The sequence below is a fragment of the Arvicola amphibius genome, chromosome 3, assembly GCF_903992535.2.
Source record: "Arvicola amphibius chromosome 3, mArvAmp1.2, whole genome shotgun sequence".
Taxonomy (NCBI): Eukaryota; Metazoa; Chordata; class Mammalia; order Rodentia; family Cricetidae; genus Arvicola; species Arvicola amphibius.
In genome coordinates, this window is record NC_052049.1 from 176695549 (window position 1) to 176711076 (window position 15528).

Here is a 15528-nt window from a genome sequence, read left to right on the forward strand (position 1 = left end):
AAAAATACAAATATTAAAAAAAAAGAGGATGTGGTCATGTGGTACACAGAGTTTTCAAGTAGAGTAGATTTTAGGGTGGGGATGTAGCTCAGTGTTAGTGCTGTGCTTGGCCCCACAGGCTATGACTCTGACCACCAGTACTGCCAGAAAGAGGCGGGGTTGTGACAAGGTAAGGCCCAGATAATGGTTAGTGGGGAGTGTCAGGAATGAGCATTATTTTCAAATGAAAATGTTTTGTTTATTTACTTATTATATACAACATTCTGCTTCCATACCAGAGGAGGGCGCTAGATCTCCTTATTACAGATGGTTGTGAGCCACCATGTGGTGGCAGGGAATTGAACTCAGGACCTCTGGAAGAGCAGCCAGGGCTCTTAACCACTGAGCCATCTCTCCAGCCCAAATGATGGTCTTTGTTAGGACACTGGTGTTGAAGTCATATGGCACCTACACTTTCATTTCCCGAAGAAGACAAATGCCAGCGAGCATGAAAGTGGTAGGCACAGAGGGTGCTCGCCCTGGAGTCCTGGATGCTGGGGGGTCCTGGTCCATCACATGGCCATCTGAAAGGTAGAAATGCTAGGTCATTAAAGGGAATCCCTCCAGCTTCCCTGCTGCCTCCACTGCCTGAACACAGGTCTGCCTACAAGACCCAGAACTCAGCTGGGGCCTAACTGGACGAGGACAGGGTACCCACAAGATAAGCAGTACTAACTATGTGACTCTCTGACTCCCCTGAAGAGCGTTTCATCAAAGTCACCACAAACCCACTGTTAGCTCTTCCTTGGATACTTTCTATTCCAATGTTGGTGCAGACCTTGGTTAAGCTCTAGTAACAGGACAACACATCTTGGGTCCCAAATTCCAGGAAGAAAATAGGGTTCCCATTCATCCAATCACTCTACCCTCATTTGCTAATAATATCTATGCACTACACCCCAAATACAGTGGCACAGACACAGGCTCATATGCTGGGAGGCAGACAAAGGGACACTTTCATTTACTTTATGAACTTGCACACATTCAATTATAAGAATCCAAATGTGAGTTGCTCAGAAAACCCCAGCCACATGATGGGAGTTTGACGCCAACTTAGACTATACAGTTGAGTTCCATGACAGCCTGGGCTACAGAATAGGCCGAAACCAAAAATCAAAACAAAACAAAACAACAACAACAACAACAAAACCCAAACAACGAAGCCAAACCCAGCAGTGTACAGGAAGGATTCGTTGTTAGGGTGGGTTCTCACTGAATGACCGCCTGGAGTCTCTTAGGATCTTCTGACCAAAGGCAGACACCAGTAGGCACTGCTTCATGTTTAAGAGGCAAAGCTCTTTTCCTCCTCAAGGTGTCTAGCAGAAGCCTGCTGGATATGGGTGACCAGTAGACTTGAAGGAACTCCACAGGTAGTGTGACACCATGGGTTGAGGGAGTGTCCCGCACCAAGGACCGGACACCCAAGAGCTCTCCTAAAGATCCACTCTATCAGGGACAGCACACCCACAGCTCTGTAACTGAGGGAGCACTCCCCCTCAATGCATCTGAGGGAATGCCCAACAACACCCGGATGACCCGTGCCTGAGGGAGCACTCTCAAGGATCCCACATCTAAGAGAACACTGCCTGAGGACCTCATATGCCTAAGGTAGCATCCACCAATGACCCTGTGTCAGTCACTACGACACCTCGTCTAAAGAAACATTTCCCAGGGACATCACGCCAAAGGGAGCACTCCCTAAGGACCTAGTGTCCAAGGGGGCACCCAGCAAGGATTCCTAGGTTCTACGCCCTCTGGAATCCTTATGCTATTTATAAATGGGACGCCTCTCTGGTAGATCCTGTTAGACCAGGAGGCAGAAAGGGAGTGAGTCCCTTGGGCATCTACAGGACCGGACAGGACTAGAGCGGTACAGTTGCTTCTTACCACAGCCAGGTAAAAAGGTCTGAGGAAAACAGTGGAGCTGGCCGAGCCAGCACCTGCACAGGGAGCACTTCTTGGGCAGCCAGGTGCCATGGAGGACAGACCCACAGTGCCTGAGAAAGAAGAGACAACACTGTCAGTAAATTCCTCGCGCCCCCTTCCCTCCCACTGCTCAGCCCTGCACACCCAACAGCTTACTCTTTTCGTACGTCACGCTCACAGTTGCGTCCAAAGAAGAAAGGTGGACAGGCACAGAAGGAACCCAGGATGCAGGTCCCTCCATTCAGGCAGCAAGTTTTATTAAGCAACTTAGCTAAAAGGTGAAAGACGTCATGGGGCAGGTGGAAGACTGATAAGCCATAAGCAAAGGTTCATCCGGCACTCTGGCCTTCATCTCCCCAGAGTATTCTGAAGAGCCCATAGCCTAAGACTATCTTTCAGGGATGTGGCACAGCACCCCCGTCTCACTCCCCCCTACACCCCCAAGCTGGTACAACACACCCAGTCGCTAACTCACACACCCGCTCTCTCAGGGTAAGTGCTAAAGCATTACGGCAGAGATGTGTCAAGGGACAGAGACAAATCAAGGCAAGCAAGTCTTACTGCTCTGTATCCCCACGGAAGGCACCAGCTGCAAAGAGCGAGCACGGACTGCAGGACCTTCCTGGCTGCGAAGGCTGTCATCTCTGATGGCCAGGTCTCTCGGAGACAGAACAGCCAGCTCACGGTGGCCCAACCCTGTATTGTATTTCGGGCCACACAAAATGTTGTTGGTGTTCATAAGAAGCATCCCCATCAACAGGTATGGCGGCACCTGCCTGTGAGCTCAGCCCTCAGGAGGTAGAGGAAGGATCCTGCGTTAGAGGTCAGCCTGAGGCCCTGTCCCAAACACTAGAGACTGAGGTTGTAGCTCAGTGGCTGTGTGCTCAGTATGCACAAGGCTTAGACCTCAGCACAGGGGAGGGGGATGGAGAGGAGGGTGACCTGGAGTATATCCAGTAGGTGCACAGCCCAGGGCTCTATCCCCAGCACCATGTGAACAACAGCAAAAAAGTTGGGGCTCGAAAGGGAAAAGTAATTCAGCCAGATTCAGTAATGAACTTGGGAGATAGAGGAAGGAGAATCAGGAGTTCAAGGTCAGCCTTGGCTGTTTTGTGAGTTCCCAGGCAACCTGGGCTGCAGTGCTTTTACCCAAAAGCAAAATACAAAACAAATGTGGATAAAAACTCACTGGGTGTGGTGCTAGCACTGAGATTGACGGAGGCAGAAGCAGGAATCCCAGAACACACAGTGACACCCATAACCTGAACCCCAGCTGTGCAGTGGTGGGAGGCGGAGGCAGGTGGATCTCTCTACGTTCAAAGCCAGTCTGGTCTGTAGGGCCAAGTTCCAGGACAGCCAGGGCAACACAGGAGAACCCCTGTCTTGAAGCTCCCAGACCCCCCAAAACCCCTGAACCCCAAACCAAAGGAGAAAACTCTCACCAGCAACGTGTCCAAATTCAAATGCATTGGAAATGGCCACGAGTAAAACCAGACTAGGAAAAGGAAATTGGACATCAGTTAGCGAAAAGCATGTAAAACTGGAGCCGTCTCGGCAGAAGACCACAGGCTTCTAAGAAGACCCAAGAGCGCCACCTTTCTCCGTCCAGTGGTACTTCCAATAAGGAAGCTGGAACAGAAATCCCCTCTTTAAAAAATTCTATTCTGCCTAAGTTCATAGTTTGACACGGTACAGTTTACATATGTGAATTTTAAAGTGGCTGTACAGGTTGTGACTGGGGCAGAGAACTTGCCTAGCACATGCAGATCCTGGTTCGATTCCCAGCATCACTGGAAAAAAAAAACCCCTGTCCTGTCATTTAAAACGCTCCCAAGTTTGTTTGCTGTTCTTGATAGTTTTTTAAAGTGCCGAATTCGTCTATACCATTAACTTTTAGAGGCAATCTTAATTCGGCTGCAGTGCTAATATTGTTTATGCAAGAGAAGGGACGCATTCGTTCCCTGCATTAGTTCCCTGGCAGCGTCACCAACATGATTGACATGACGAGGAAGCTGAGAAAGGTAGTTATCACTAAGCTTCACAACCTGAGCTGGATGCCCAGGGCCACAGGGAGCTGACTCACAAGTCACCCTCTCACCCCACTCACACGTACCACTGCATGTGCACACGGGCACACGAGCGCACACACAGAGATAATGAATATTTAAAAAGTTGAGTACTTTAAAAAGTCAATGGCAAAGTAGTACGTAATTAAGTACAAAGTTCCACGATCTTCAAGAAAAGCAGCAACGCTACTAGCAGTATTCTAGGGTTCAAGCTGGATAAAAATCAGAGAAGGGTAGAACATGATTTTCTGAAGCTGCAATCTCCAGCAATCAAAAATTCAAAGTTAGTTCATACCTGGACGAGAAGTGCGCCATCTTCCGTGACTCGTGAAAACGTGGGAGAAAAATGCTCGGAAAACAGTATTAGCAAATGGCTTTAAATCATAAAATCATTCCCCAAACACACAAAGGTTAATTTCTCGAAGTGAAAATAGTAAATTAAAAAGAAAGATATTCCAGATGAGAAATGCGCCTGGCCTGGAGGGTCTTAGGGCAGTCAACAGCCAAGGTTTCCAAGAAGCAGACTGGGGGTGGGGGGGAGGAGAGAGGGGGCCTTTCCCCACCAGCAGAACCGTTTTGACCTTGAGAAAGGACTACGAGGGACCCGGTCTCCATCCTCCTCTAGAAACCCTAGGGGTGGCGGGGTGGACCCTCAGGTGGGCGGAGAGCCGGAAGTCCCACGCCCATTGCTAGGCCCTGGCGTTGCAAGGCCAGGCGGTGAACTTGACTAGCTAGCTAGCATTGTCTGGTTAGGTACAGGTTTCTTTTCTCTTTCTCTCCTTTTTAAAAAGATTTATTTATTGTATATACAATGTTCTGCCTGCATGCATCCCTGCAGGCCAGAAGTTGGCACTAGATCCTATTACAGGTGGTTGTGAAGCACCATGTGGTTGCTGGGAATTGAACTTAGGACCTCTTAACCGCTGAGCCATCTCTCCAGCCCCAGGTTTCTTTCCTCTTGAAAAAGGGGTCGAAGAGAGAGTTAAGTTATTCTACCAAGGCGTTTCAAACACGAACGCCATTAACTAAGAACGTCTAAATAACATGTGTACATATGCAGGCATTTGATACTTCATTATCAAATTTTAACTCTGAATTAGCTTTCATCTTTTTGCTAAAAAGCCACGTTGGAGCTGGGTGCCGGTTGCTGGGGAAGCTAGGATGACTAGGGAAGATGCTCCGGCCACCTGGGAGGACCTGTTTGGGTGACGAGCAGGTCTGGAGGGATTTGAGCCTGGGAGTGAGCTCAAGTCTTTGCCAGTAGCGCCTGAATTGCAAATGCTTCCCAGGAGTTGGGGGTGGGGTGGGGTGGGGTGGGGTGGGCGCAAGGACCAACGGGAACCAGCGGGGACCTGAAGCTTTACAGCCGGGCCTTCACAAGCTGTTTTGCGGGTCGCTTGGTTCTTCCGTGTCCATTCCATACATGCCCAACAGGCTAAATGGAATAGTTGTAGTTTACTAGTCTCTCTCTCTCTCTCTCTCTCTCTCTCTCTCTCTCTCTCTCTCTCTCTCTCTCTCTCTCTCTCTCTCTCTCTCTCTCTCTCTCTCGATGTGGGGATAGGGAGAGCCTAGACTCACATCTGGAGTTGTGTCTCTATTGCTAGATGCTGGGCAGGTCTGGCATAACAAGCAGAGAAACATACAACCCCGCCCGATACCCCCTTCGCTGAAGCAGCTGCAGCGGAGCTTACTCCATGGTGGGCACTTCCTACCTCCCTGTTTCAGAGAAAGGGTACTGAGGCTGCTATCCTGTTGAGACATTTCAGAGCCCAGGGAGGCCAATCAGCCTTCCTGCCTCTTATCCATCCTGGGGCAGAGGAGGCACACGTGTGCGCCCAGGGTGGATTGCCACAAGGAAAGGGCTTCAAGGACCCGAAGTCAGATGTTTATTGTTAGCATTGGGATACAAGGTCCACCATTCTATCTTAATATTTTAGATTTATTCTCATACTTGACATGAACAGTCAGGTATCAGAAACTGGGGCAAGCAGACTATATCATCCATCAATCTCTATGTCTGTCTGTCTGTCTGTCTTTCTGTCTATCACAAAAGCAGGACTTGGTGGCAGAGACCTGTAAGAAGTTGAAGCAGGAGGTTTGAAGTAGGTTAGAAGCCAGCCTGATCTTCAGCGTCAGTTTTAGGTTAGTCTGTGCTACAGGACAAGATCCCGCTTTCTGTTTGTTCTTAATCTTCTTTTAAGAAAGGGTCTCAAGCTCAGGCTGGACTGGAACTCTCGGTTCTCTTCCCACCTCTATTCCCCCAAATTCTGGGACTACGGGCAGTATCATCAAGAGCAGCGAAGACTCAGCGTCGGGCTGGAGAGATGGCTCAGTGGTTAAGACTGCTCTGATGAGGTCCTGAGTTCTGTCCTCGGCAACAGTATGGCGTTCACAACCATCTATAGCGGGATCTGTTGCCCTCTTCTAGAATAAAGGAATACATGCACATAGAGCACTCAGGCACATAAAATAAACAAATCTCAAAAAAAAAAAAAAACTTGGTAAAAAGCCCTTATAAAACTCAACTTCAAAATACAAAACATGGGGCTTGAGCGATGACTCAGCAGTTAAGATCCTTGACTGCTTTTCCAGGGGATCTGGGGTTCAATTCCCAGCAACCACAAGGCAGCTCACAATTGTCTGCAAGCCCAGTTCCAGAAGATCTGGCACCCTCACACAGACATACACGCAGACAAAACATCAATGTATATAAAAATAAATTTTTTTAAAAAAAAAATGGTATTTGAGACAGGGTTTCTCCGTGTAGCTTTGGAGCCTGTCTTGGCACTCGCCCTATATACCAGGCTGGCCTCGAACTCACAGAGATCTACAAGTTTCTGCCTCCAGAGTGCTGGATTAAAGGCGTGTGCCACCACCACGGCCCGACATAAAAATAAATCTTAGAAAAAGAAAAGAAAAACGGAATACAAAGGCAACAGCTATCCCCAACTTTTGCCGTGGGCCTCCACGGTGATTTACTTACTTCCCTGCCTGCCCTCCATTCGTTCACACCCAGACGGCCACGACAGTGGGAGGGTCTGAGGATTCCGCCCGTGCCCAGTCTCTCTACTCCCCACCCCCACCCCCAGCCACACTTAACCTCGAATCTCTTTCCAGTTCCTGAAACGCCGTCGGTGGGTTCTGTTATTTCCCTGCAGGCCCCGGCTCCTTCATTAACAAGCTAATGGCTGTTTTCACTTGACAAACAGAAGAGATTCCTGCATACAGACTGGAAGAGTAAAAGTGTGAGGCCGAATGGCCAAGGGATTAGGAGGGAGACGCCATTTGTTTCTGTGTGGTTTAGGTTCCGCTTCTACCTGTGTAGACATACCAGGAATTGTTTTATCACCGATCCCGGCAGCACATGCTTCCACAGTGTCTTCCCTTGCAACATACAACTTGGGGACACTTGGAGGTGTATTCTGGTAAATACTGAGCCCTGAAATTGCTTGCTTAATTCATGCATGCTTCCAAAATGTTTTCCCAGAATCCCACCCATGCCGCTCTTACCGTAAAACTACGTGAAGAGCTCCTCCCTGCGACTTGTGCCAGCTGCATTAACACCTGAAGATTTTACTGATTCCTGATATGGAAAGCAGCATTTTGTTGTTTGGATTTATATATTCTACTGTGTTACTGGGTGTTTGTATTTTCTTTTCTATGGCCTGGCTGATGGTTCTTACAACGCCCTTGAACTAGCATCTTTGGGCTCAGCGGGAATGTCATTTGCTCTGGGAAGTGTCTCCTGGCATCTTTTCTCCCTATCCTGGCTTCCCACTGGGGCCCTGAGCTGACTGGCGGAGTGTGGTAGCCACTGCCCCACCCCAGAGTTTATTTTGCTAACCCCGGATTATAAACTGCTTGTTTTTTCTTGTCTTTCACCCCATTTCCCTCTGGCTCCCACCTAGGAGGTCTAACAGCCTGGTCTTCAGAACTCTCAGCTTCTCCAACCCTGACAGCAGGGTCTCCCTGAGCCAATTAGGACGTCTTCATCCAGGGACCACCCTGCGGCCTACAGAAGTATTAAGTCTCGGCCCCATTTTCTAAAATAGGAGTTAGAGCAAGGCCTTTGAAAAGCAAGCCAAGAAGACAATATTTCCCCCCAAAACCGGGCCTGGAAAAATGACAGAGAACATTACTTGCAGTCATTACTGATACGCCGGGTGCCTTATTCTAGAATGTTTGCCATGCATAAGACGATTTGGTGCAGTTCCTAGAAGCTGTGCCAGAGGAGGGATAGTTTGATTTACACTTTAGGTGTGTGTGGGAGGGGCCACTGTGATTTTTATAATTCTATTTATCTATTTAGTTATTATCTATTTACTGTGTGTGCATCTCTGTATGTATGCACATGCCTGGCATGTGTGTGGACGTCAGAGGACACCTTGCAGGACTCAGTTCTCTCCTTTAAAATGTAGGTCCCCAGATAGAACTCAGCTCCATAGGCTTGTTACCTTAGCATGCTCCTTTGGCCCACTGTGCCACCTGACTTGCTCCAACGTTCTCCAACTCTTTTTGCACAAATCTTTCTTCTGCCAATCAAATCGATTAGCTATTTACTAAGCAGCCGTTCTGGGCTGTGCATTGCCCAGTGGGGCAGGCTATGGCTTCCTTTCCCCATTCGAGATAAAACAAGCTTTTTAGCTGCATTCCCAGACTCCTGGGGGAGGGAAGAGGCAGCTCTATCTTGACTGCTCCCAGACATTGTCAAGCTAATCGTCGGCCTCAGCAGACAAGTGGGCAGACAGGCCCCCAGGAGACAATTGGGAAGGCGAGCTGGGCCGCAATTGATTTTCACAAGATCTAGAGGAGGACATCAATTAAGAGTGGGTCTAAAGTGGATTTGTGTGGCTGCTTCCAGGTATACTTCCTAGCTCTCAGGGATTTTGAAATGGATGAAAGGCCAACGAAAGGCAGGAAGCTGGGTGCAGTCCCACTCTGACCTCAGAGACAGACTGAGAAGTCTGTCCTGAGCACCCAGCGATTTTCTGCAAATGACCCAGGCACGCCGACACGTCTCCTGCTGAGTCAGTTGAGCTAGACTCCTGGTTTATGAAAATGAAGTGAGGATTGTTTTAAGTCATTGAGTTTGTAAGAGTTTATTACTCAGCAATGTAGAACTAATATAACACCATCATTTAAAAAAAATTATTATTATTGCAGCACTGGGGATTGAACCCAGGACCTTTCATATGCTAGGCAAGGATTCTGTGACTGAGGTATACCTCTAGCCTTTGCTAACATTTTAGATTAAATGTTTTAAATTAACATATTTTTATTTTATGCATATGGGTGTTGTGCCTGTGTATCTGCACCATATGCATGCGTGGTACCCAAGGAGGCCAGAAGAGAGCATTGGGTCCCCTGAAACTGGAGTTACAGATGGTTGAGAGCCCAAGTCCTCTGCAAAAGCAACAAGTGCTCCTAACTGCTGAGCCAACTCTCCAGTCTTCCACCTCGCTTTTTATATGGCCCCCCCCCACCGAACCTGGAGCACACAGATTTGCCTAGACTGGAGGGCCAAAAAGCTTCAGGGATCTCTGCCTCTGCCCGTCCTCCCGCCCTGGAACCGAGTGTCCAGAAGCTCCTCCACTCCTGGCTCTTATGTCATTTTTGAGGATCAAACTCAAATCTTCCTGCTTTCATGGCAACCCCTTTACTCTGAGCTCTCTTTCTTGCCCCCTAAACTTTAAGAAAAAAAAATACTTGAAATACATATTCTATTCATTTACAAATAGGGTGGATTGAGTGGTACACGTCTTAATTCCAATACTCAGGAAGAAGAGGCAGGCAGATGTCTGTGAGGCTGAGGCCAGCCTGGTCTACAAAGCTAGTTCCATGACAGTCAAGGCTGTACACAGAGAAAAACCCTGTCCCCCAAAACACACACACACACATACGCACGTTTCTCTACTCAGTTAAACACCTTCATAGACACCCCTCTAGAAGAGTGTTTCCTAAATTCAGTCAAGTCGACAGTGAAGATTAATCATTCAGTGCTCAATAGGGCTTCTGGGTTGCACATTTGCCCCGCTAAGCAGGTCTATGGCTGATGATCTACGAGGACCACCATCAGCCCAGTGTTCTCCCTGCATCTTCAGTCTGCAGACATAAAGCAGCAAACCAGGAGCCCTTGGCACTTGCGATCACACCAGTGGGAAACACTTAATAATGGCCATTGCAATGGCGGGCAGTGTTGACAACATTCTTCATTCTTCCTTATATACATCATAAAGGGCGGGGAATAAGGTGAGTGACAGCAGGGCTTTTCCTGGAAGAAAGCTTTGCGAGGCCTGTGACTCACAGTCCAGTAAGGGCAGCTGTCTCAGATGACCTGGGCTGAGGTTTGGGTTACCTGGGTGTGCCTGTGGTAGAACCCCATTGGGAAGGAAGGAAGTGTGCTTGTAGCCTCACAGAGAGGCATCTGTGGATGATGTCCCAGCAGAGTCCGTGAGCCTGTGAGCCCAGCTGGGGCTGGCTGACTAAAAGCAGCGGGGTTCTCAACCTTCCTAACACCATGACCCTTTAAAACAGTTCCTCATGTTCTGGTGACCCCCCCCCCATAAAATTAATTCATTGCTACTTCATAGTTGTAATCTTGCTACTGTTATAAATTGTGGTGTAAATATCTGTGTTTTCTAATGTTTTAGGTGACACTGTGAAAGGGTCGTTTGACCCACAGGTTGAGAACCACTGTCTTAAAAGGCACTGTTCTCTTGGATTCCAGCTAGGGCTATACATGAGGAAGCTCTGTATCAATATACATGCTGGACCGTTTGTGGTCTCCAGGGCATTTGGGAAATGAGTATTATTACAAGGCACTCTGAGAGTTCAGAAGCGGCAAGGTGTGTGTGTGTGTGTGTGTGTGTGTGTGTGTGTGTGTGTGCGCGCGCACACACGCATACGCCTTCACAGGGTCTTATAAAGCCCAAGCTGGGCTCAAACTTCCAAAATAGCTTAGGAGGACCCTGAACCTCTGACTCTTTCACCTCTATCTCCTGACAGTAGGGATTTCAGGTGTGCACTGCCACACTCAACTCGGAAGGTCTTTTTGGGTGTGCCCAGCCTAGAGACGCAGCAATCTGTACACCTCGTACAGTGAGTTTAGTACATCACTAACAATTCCTTACTCAAGTGTAGCCACATTCTGGGGTTTTGATTTGTTTGTTTTGGTTTTTCAAGACAGAGTTTCTCAGTGTAGCCTTGGCTGTCCTGGAACTTACTCTATAGACCAGGCTGGCCTTGAACTCACAGCCGGACTTCTGACTCTGCCTCTCTGAGTGCTGGGATTAAAGGCCATCATGGGCCACATTGTGTTTTCAAGTACCTCCTGGCAACCTCAAGTCAGGTGAAAACACTGATCCTAGCACCCCACCCAGGAATTAAGACCTCCTGGGGCAGGGGGCGTGGTCAGTTGTGGCAGTGGGGAGCTGTCCTGGCTTTCCCTGCACCAGACTGTACTAATTCCTGCTTCTCACCCTGTGATCTCAGGCCAGCAATGTTGGTATCAGGTAGAGCTTATTAAAGATATGGCTACCTGGCTCTGTAGCTGAGCAAGATCCTGGCAGCTCAGGTGTAAAGGTTGGCAGATAAAACAGGACACTCAGACGTAAATTTCAGATAGATGACAAATAATTATTTTTAGTATAAGTGTATTCTCAAAATAGCATTATTATTGTAATGTCAGGGATTGGATCCAGGGCCTCATGCATGCCAGGCAAGAACTGAGATTAAAGGGCATGATGCTCCACCCTCAGTTTCAGGGTTTTTTGAATTTTGAGACGGTATCTCAAGTAGACCAGGTTGGCCTTGAACTCCATCTGTAGTGGAGGATGACCCTAAACTTCTGATCTTGCTGCACCCACCTCCAGAAAAGCTGGGATTCCCTGTGTTCATCACCTTGCCTATTATCTGAGGGGTGTTAGTTGGACTGGGTTGACCTTGAACCAAGTGTCAACAAGGGCGACATTGACCTCCTGACTCTCTGCCTCCCCAGTGCAGGGTTGTGGGTCTGCTCCAGGACTCCAGATTCAAACCAAGGTGTGTGAGTTGTTGTTATGGGTTGGATTCCTGTGAGAACACTAGAGTTCCTTTACTTATTGGGTGTCATTCCAGAGTCTGCCATCAGTAAGAGTATTTCCTTGGTAGCAAACGTTTAAGCATACGACAAACAAGCAAGCAAACAGACAAAAAAAAAAAAAAACCCAAAAAACCAAAAAACAAACAACCCAAAAAACCAAACAAAAACCACACACACACAACAAACAAACAAGAACCAAAACATAAAGAGATGAAATCAAGACTTTCAGAGTATTGCTTCAAACATTGCAAAAAATGTTTACATAACCCTGATTCCTTCCTAAGGGCTTTCTAATCATGTCTCTTGTTTGGCTCATAGTATACAGTACTGAGACCACAGAACGCTTTCCCCTCGGCCCTGTTTAGTCCTGTTCACTCAAGGTTTTCCTAGTTGAAAAGCGCTGGCCCTATGTGGAGGCGTCTGGGCTCATTCAGTAAGCCTGCTGTGCCCGGGTGCCAAGCCCTCCCCGACCAGATCTGTTTTGTCTCTTGCTAGGCTGAGTCACATAGAATAGATAGATAGTTTATCAGCACATGTCCTCCAGATCATATTATCCGCTTACAAATATAGCCTGTTAGCGCACAGGCACGGCAGTCCTTCCGCTGGGGGAGTTGCTCTGTCGGTGTAAACAGCATCGAAAGCGGATTACAGCGTGGTAGCCGCGGCCGGGGACTGTCAGCATCCACCCACCCACAGGAAAGGTGAGTGGCGGTGGTCTCGGTCCCAGAGACGGAGGGGTGCGAGCTAGCAGGTGGGAGCGCCTGTCCTGCGACTGCGCAGAAGCAGAGTGGGGCGTCACGGCTGCTTGCGAGGGGGACCCGCCACCACGCCTGCGTTGTGGCTTTGGCTGTTTACGGCTTCACCTGGTGCCGGAGAGCTCCAGCCAGTCACCATCCAAGCACACAGAGAGGACCAGGCTTTGACCGGTGCTCAGTTCAAGAACCACAATTGAGTGGGGCCACAGAAAGCACGTGGGGTACACGGGTGCCCTCAGGTGGGTGGCTGTCTGGACAAGGTCCTCAGGAATGCTGGTACTTTCGAGAGGACCATCCAGGTGCCTAAGCCTGAGTTCCAAAGTGCTGTCCCGGGGTGATAAATCATCTTTGTTTGTGCCCTCTTCTGGTCCTTGGAAAATAAGCATCTAACAAGGAGGGAGGGTTGGGGGGGGAGTGGTCTTTCCTTTCACTAAGCTTCGCGCGCCCCCTGGCGTGGTTGGGGCAAAAGCGGCAAAGAGATTGGAGACTCAAAGAGAATTGTCCAGCTCTGTAAACAGTCCAAGTGTGGCGGCTTCTTGGCTTCTTCACCAGGGCCTGGGGCGTCCTCCAGTCACCGGTCCCATAGCACCGGCTAACCCAGTGGGGAGAAGCCCCTTAATGCCCACGGACCTTTCATGTGTCAGTTTGGTTGCTTGTTTTTAAACAGGGTCTCATGCAGCCCAGAGTGGGGACGAAACGTAGGGTTCCCTGCATGACAAGAACTCTAACTGAGCCATACCTCAACTCTCACCTCTTGTTTACATCTTACACTTAATTGATGACCAGTGATCTGTCCCAATTTCTTTTCTTGTTAATTGGCATCCCCTCCCCACGCTTTACTGGGTGACAGGTTCCATCCTAAGCTGCCCTTGATCCAAGGATCTCAGAGTGCTCTCTCACCAAGCCTGGGAGCTGAGTGCTGCGGTTGTATTTTATCCGCATGAAAACCCAGCAGCTCTGTCCTCAGGGCTATGTGGCCAGCAAGCCAGGAGGCAGGGTTCCAGCCTGGGCTGTCTGACTCAGCCCCTGTCCTCTTAATCCTTCCTGTGCCCTCTGTCTCCCCTGACTGGATCTTCCAGTTTAACAAATTACCCTAACAATAATCAACTGTCCCAAGGGAAACTGATCGGGCAGCACAAACTGTAATTCAGTTTAGAATTCCACTGAGAAGCAGTGGTGGCTATTCTGACCTTACTTTGAATTTAACCTCCCACTTCCAAGCAAACACTGTTCTACTAGAAAACCCATTCTGCCTTCCAGCGGTGGAGTATAGCCCCACCCCCGCACCTTGGGGTCCTGAGCAGTTCCTATTGGCTGCGGCCATTCTCTTGGAGTGAACTGGGCTGGTGACAGAGCATCTTCCCATACAGCAGACGCCTAGAAGGAGCCCGTGGGAGGCTGGGAGCTTGGCTCCTCAGGTGTAAGGTCAGGAAGAGCCAGTGCAGGGCAGAACCTGAACCCCAGGTCCAGAACAAGCCAGGGTCAGCTGCTGTCCTCGATGGGCTAGTTAAACAGATGGCAGTACAGAGCAGAAAATGGGATGTATTCAGCGTGGCCATATTGGAAATAGAAAGAGGCTCCGAGGGACTCCCCTCCCAGCTCCATCTTCATAGTCCTGGCGTGAGGTTGGCGTGTACGCAGGCGGTAAGAGGTGCTGCACAGCTAAACCGTCCTGCTCATGTGATCCTGCCAATCATCTAGGCTCTCATCTCTGCTGCAATGTGATCTGACCAGTTGTCAGAACCGCGTGAAGTCTTCTGAGATACAAGTTCCTCCTCTTTGAGATACAAAAGAAGGCTGGACCAGATTTCAGCCTTTTCTTTCCCTCAGCACGAGATTATTGGAGGAAGTTCCAGTTTTAGGGAGAGCGTCAACTGTCTCAGTGGTATGGCAGTCAAAGGGAAGAGCCCCAGTATCTCTTAAGGATATCTTCATTCAGCCAGAGGGTCACCGGGAGCCAGGTCATCTCTCTGTAGCATTCACGTGTTCCCTGGCCCCCTCTTTCCTTCTCCCCCTTTGCCCTTGCCTCTCTCTCTACCCACAAAGGGGGTATCAAGTGTTGTGGCCTCAGTAGGGAGACTGTGTTGAGTCTCCTCCAAGCTCCTCCAGATATTTTGCATGATGTTCTGAGCTGTTAACTTGGTACCCACTCCACACCTCCTGCCCCCTAAGCTTCAGACAGCCCAGTTCATCAGTTGACAAGGGAAAGGCTAGGTGACCTGAATGTTTCCCTCCTCTCCCCTGGCATATGACTGCTGAGTGGAGACCAGAGCTCTGGTGCCAGGGGACACATTTTTCCAGTCATGCCCTCTGGCTCTGGGGAGCCAGTGCTTCTGTCAAGCAATTCTGATGTAACTGGGGGGGGGGGGGGGGGGGGCATGGAAAGTTTGTCAACTAAATCTGCATTGATGGTTGTGCCCCTGTAACTTCCAACACCGCTCCCACCCCAGCTTGCCAGTTCGCCACTCTATCTGCGGGGCTTCCCTCTTCTCATGGATCCATGGCAGTTGGTTCAGCCCCACACATCTGATTCTCTGACTCAGATGCTGAGCCAAAATATATCCCAGCTTGCAGATGTTTTGATATTCTCCCTGATAGGCTGGGGACAGATGTGGGAAGTGTGGAAGGTGTTTTCTGGCTTCCGTGGGCACTACACGCACAT

General features: G+C 49.1%; 1 protein-coding gene across 1 annotated transcript; it reads right to left on the bottom strand.

Moving 5' to 3' along the window:
* Nucleotides 1–447: 447 nt before the first annotated feature.
* Nucleotides 448–4346, bottom strand: Tdgf1 (teratocarcinoma-derived growth factor 1). The gene is made up of 6 exons (XM_038321136.1): nt 4327–4346; nt 3402–3460; nt 2527–2622; nt 2122–2236; nt 1927–2036; nt 448–563 (listed from the first exon to the last, which is right to left on the bottom strand). The coding sequence occupies exons 1-6, from the start codon at nt 4344–4346 to the stop codon at nt 448–450; spliced, it is 516 nt and encodes a 171-aa protein (XP_038177064.1).
* Nucleotides 4347–15528: the final 11182 nt, after the last annotated feature.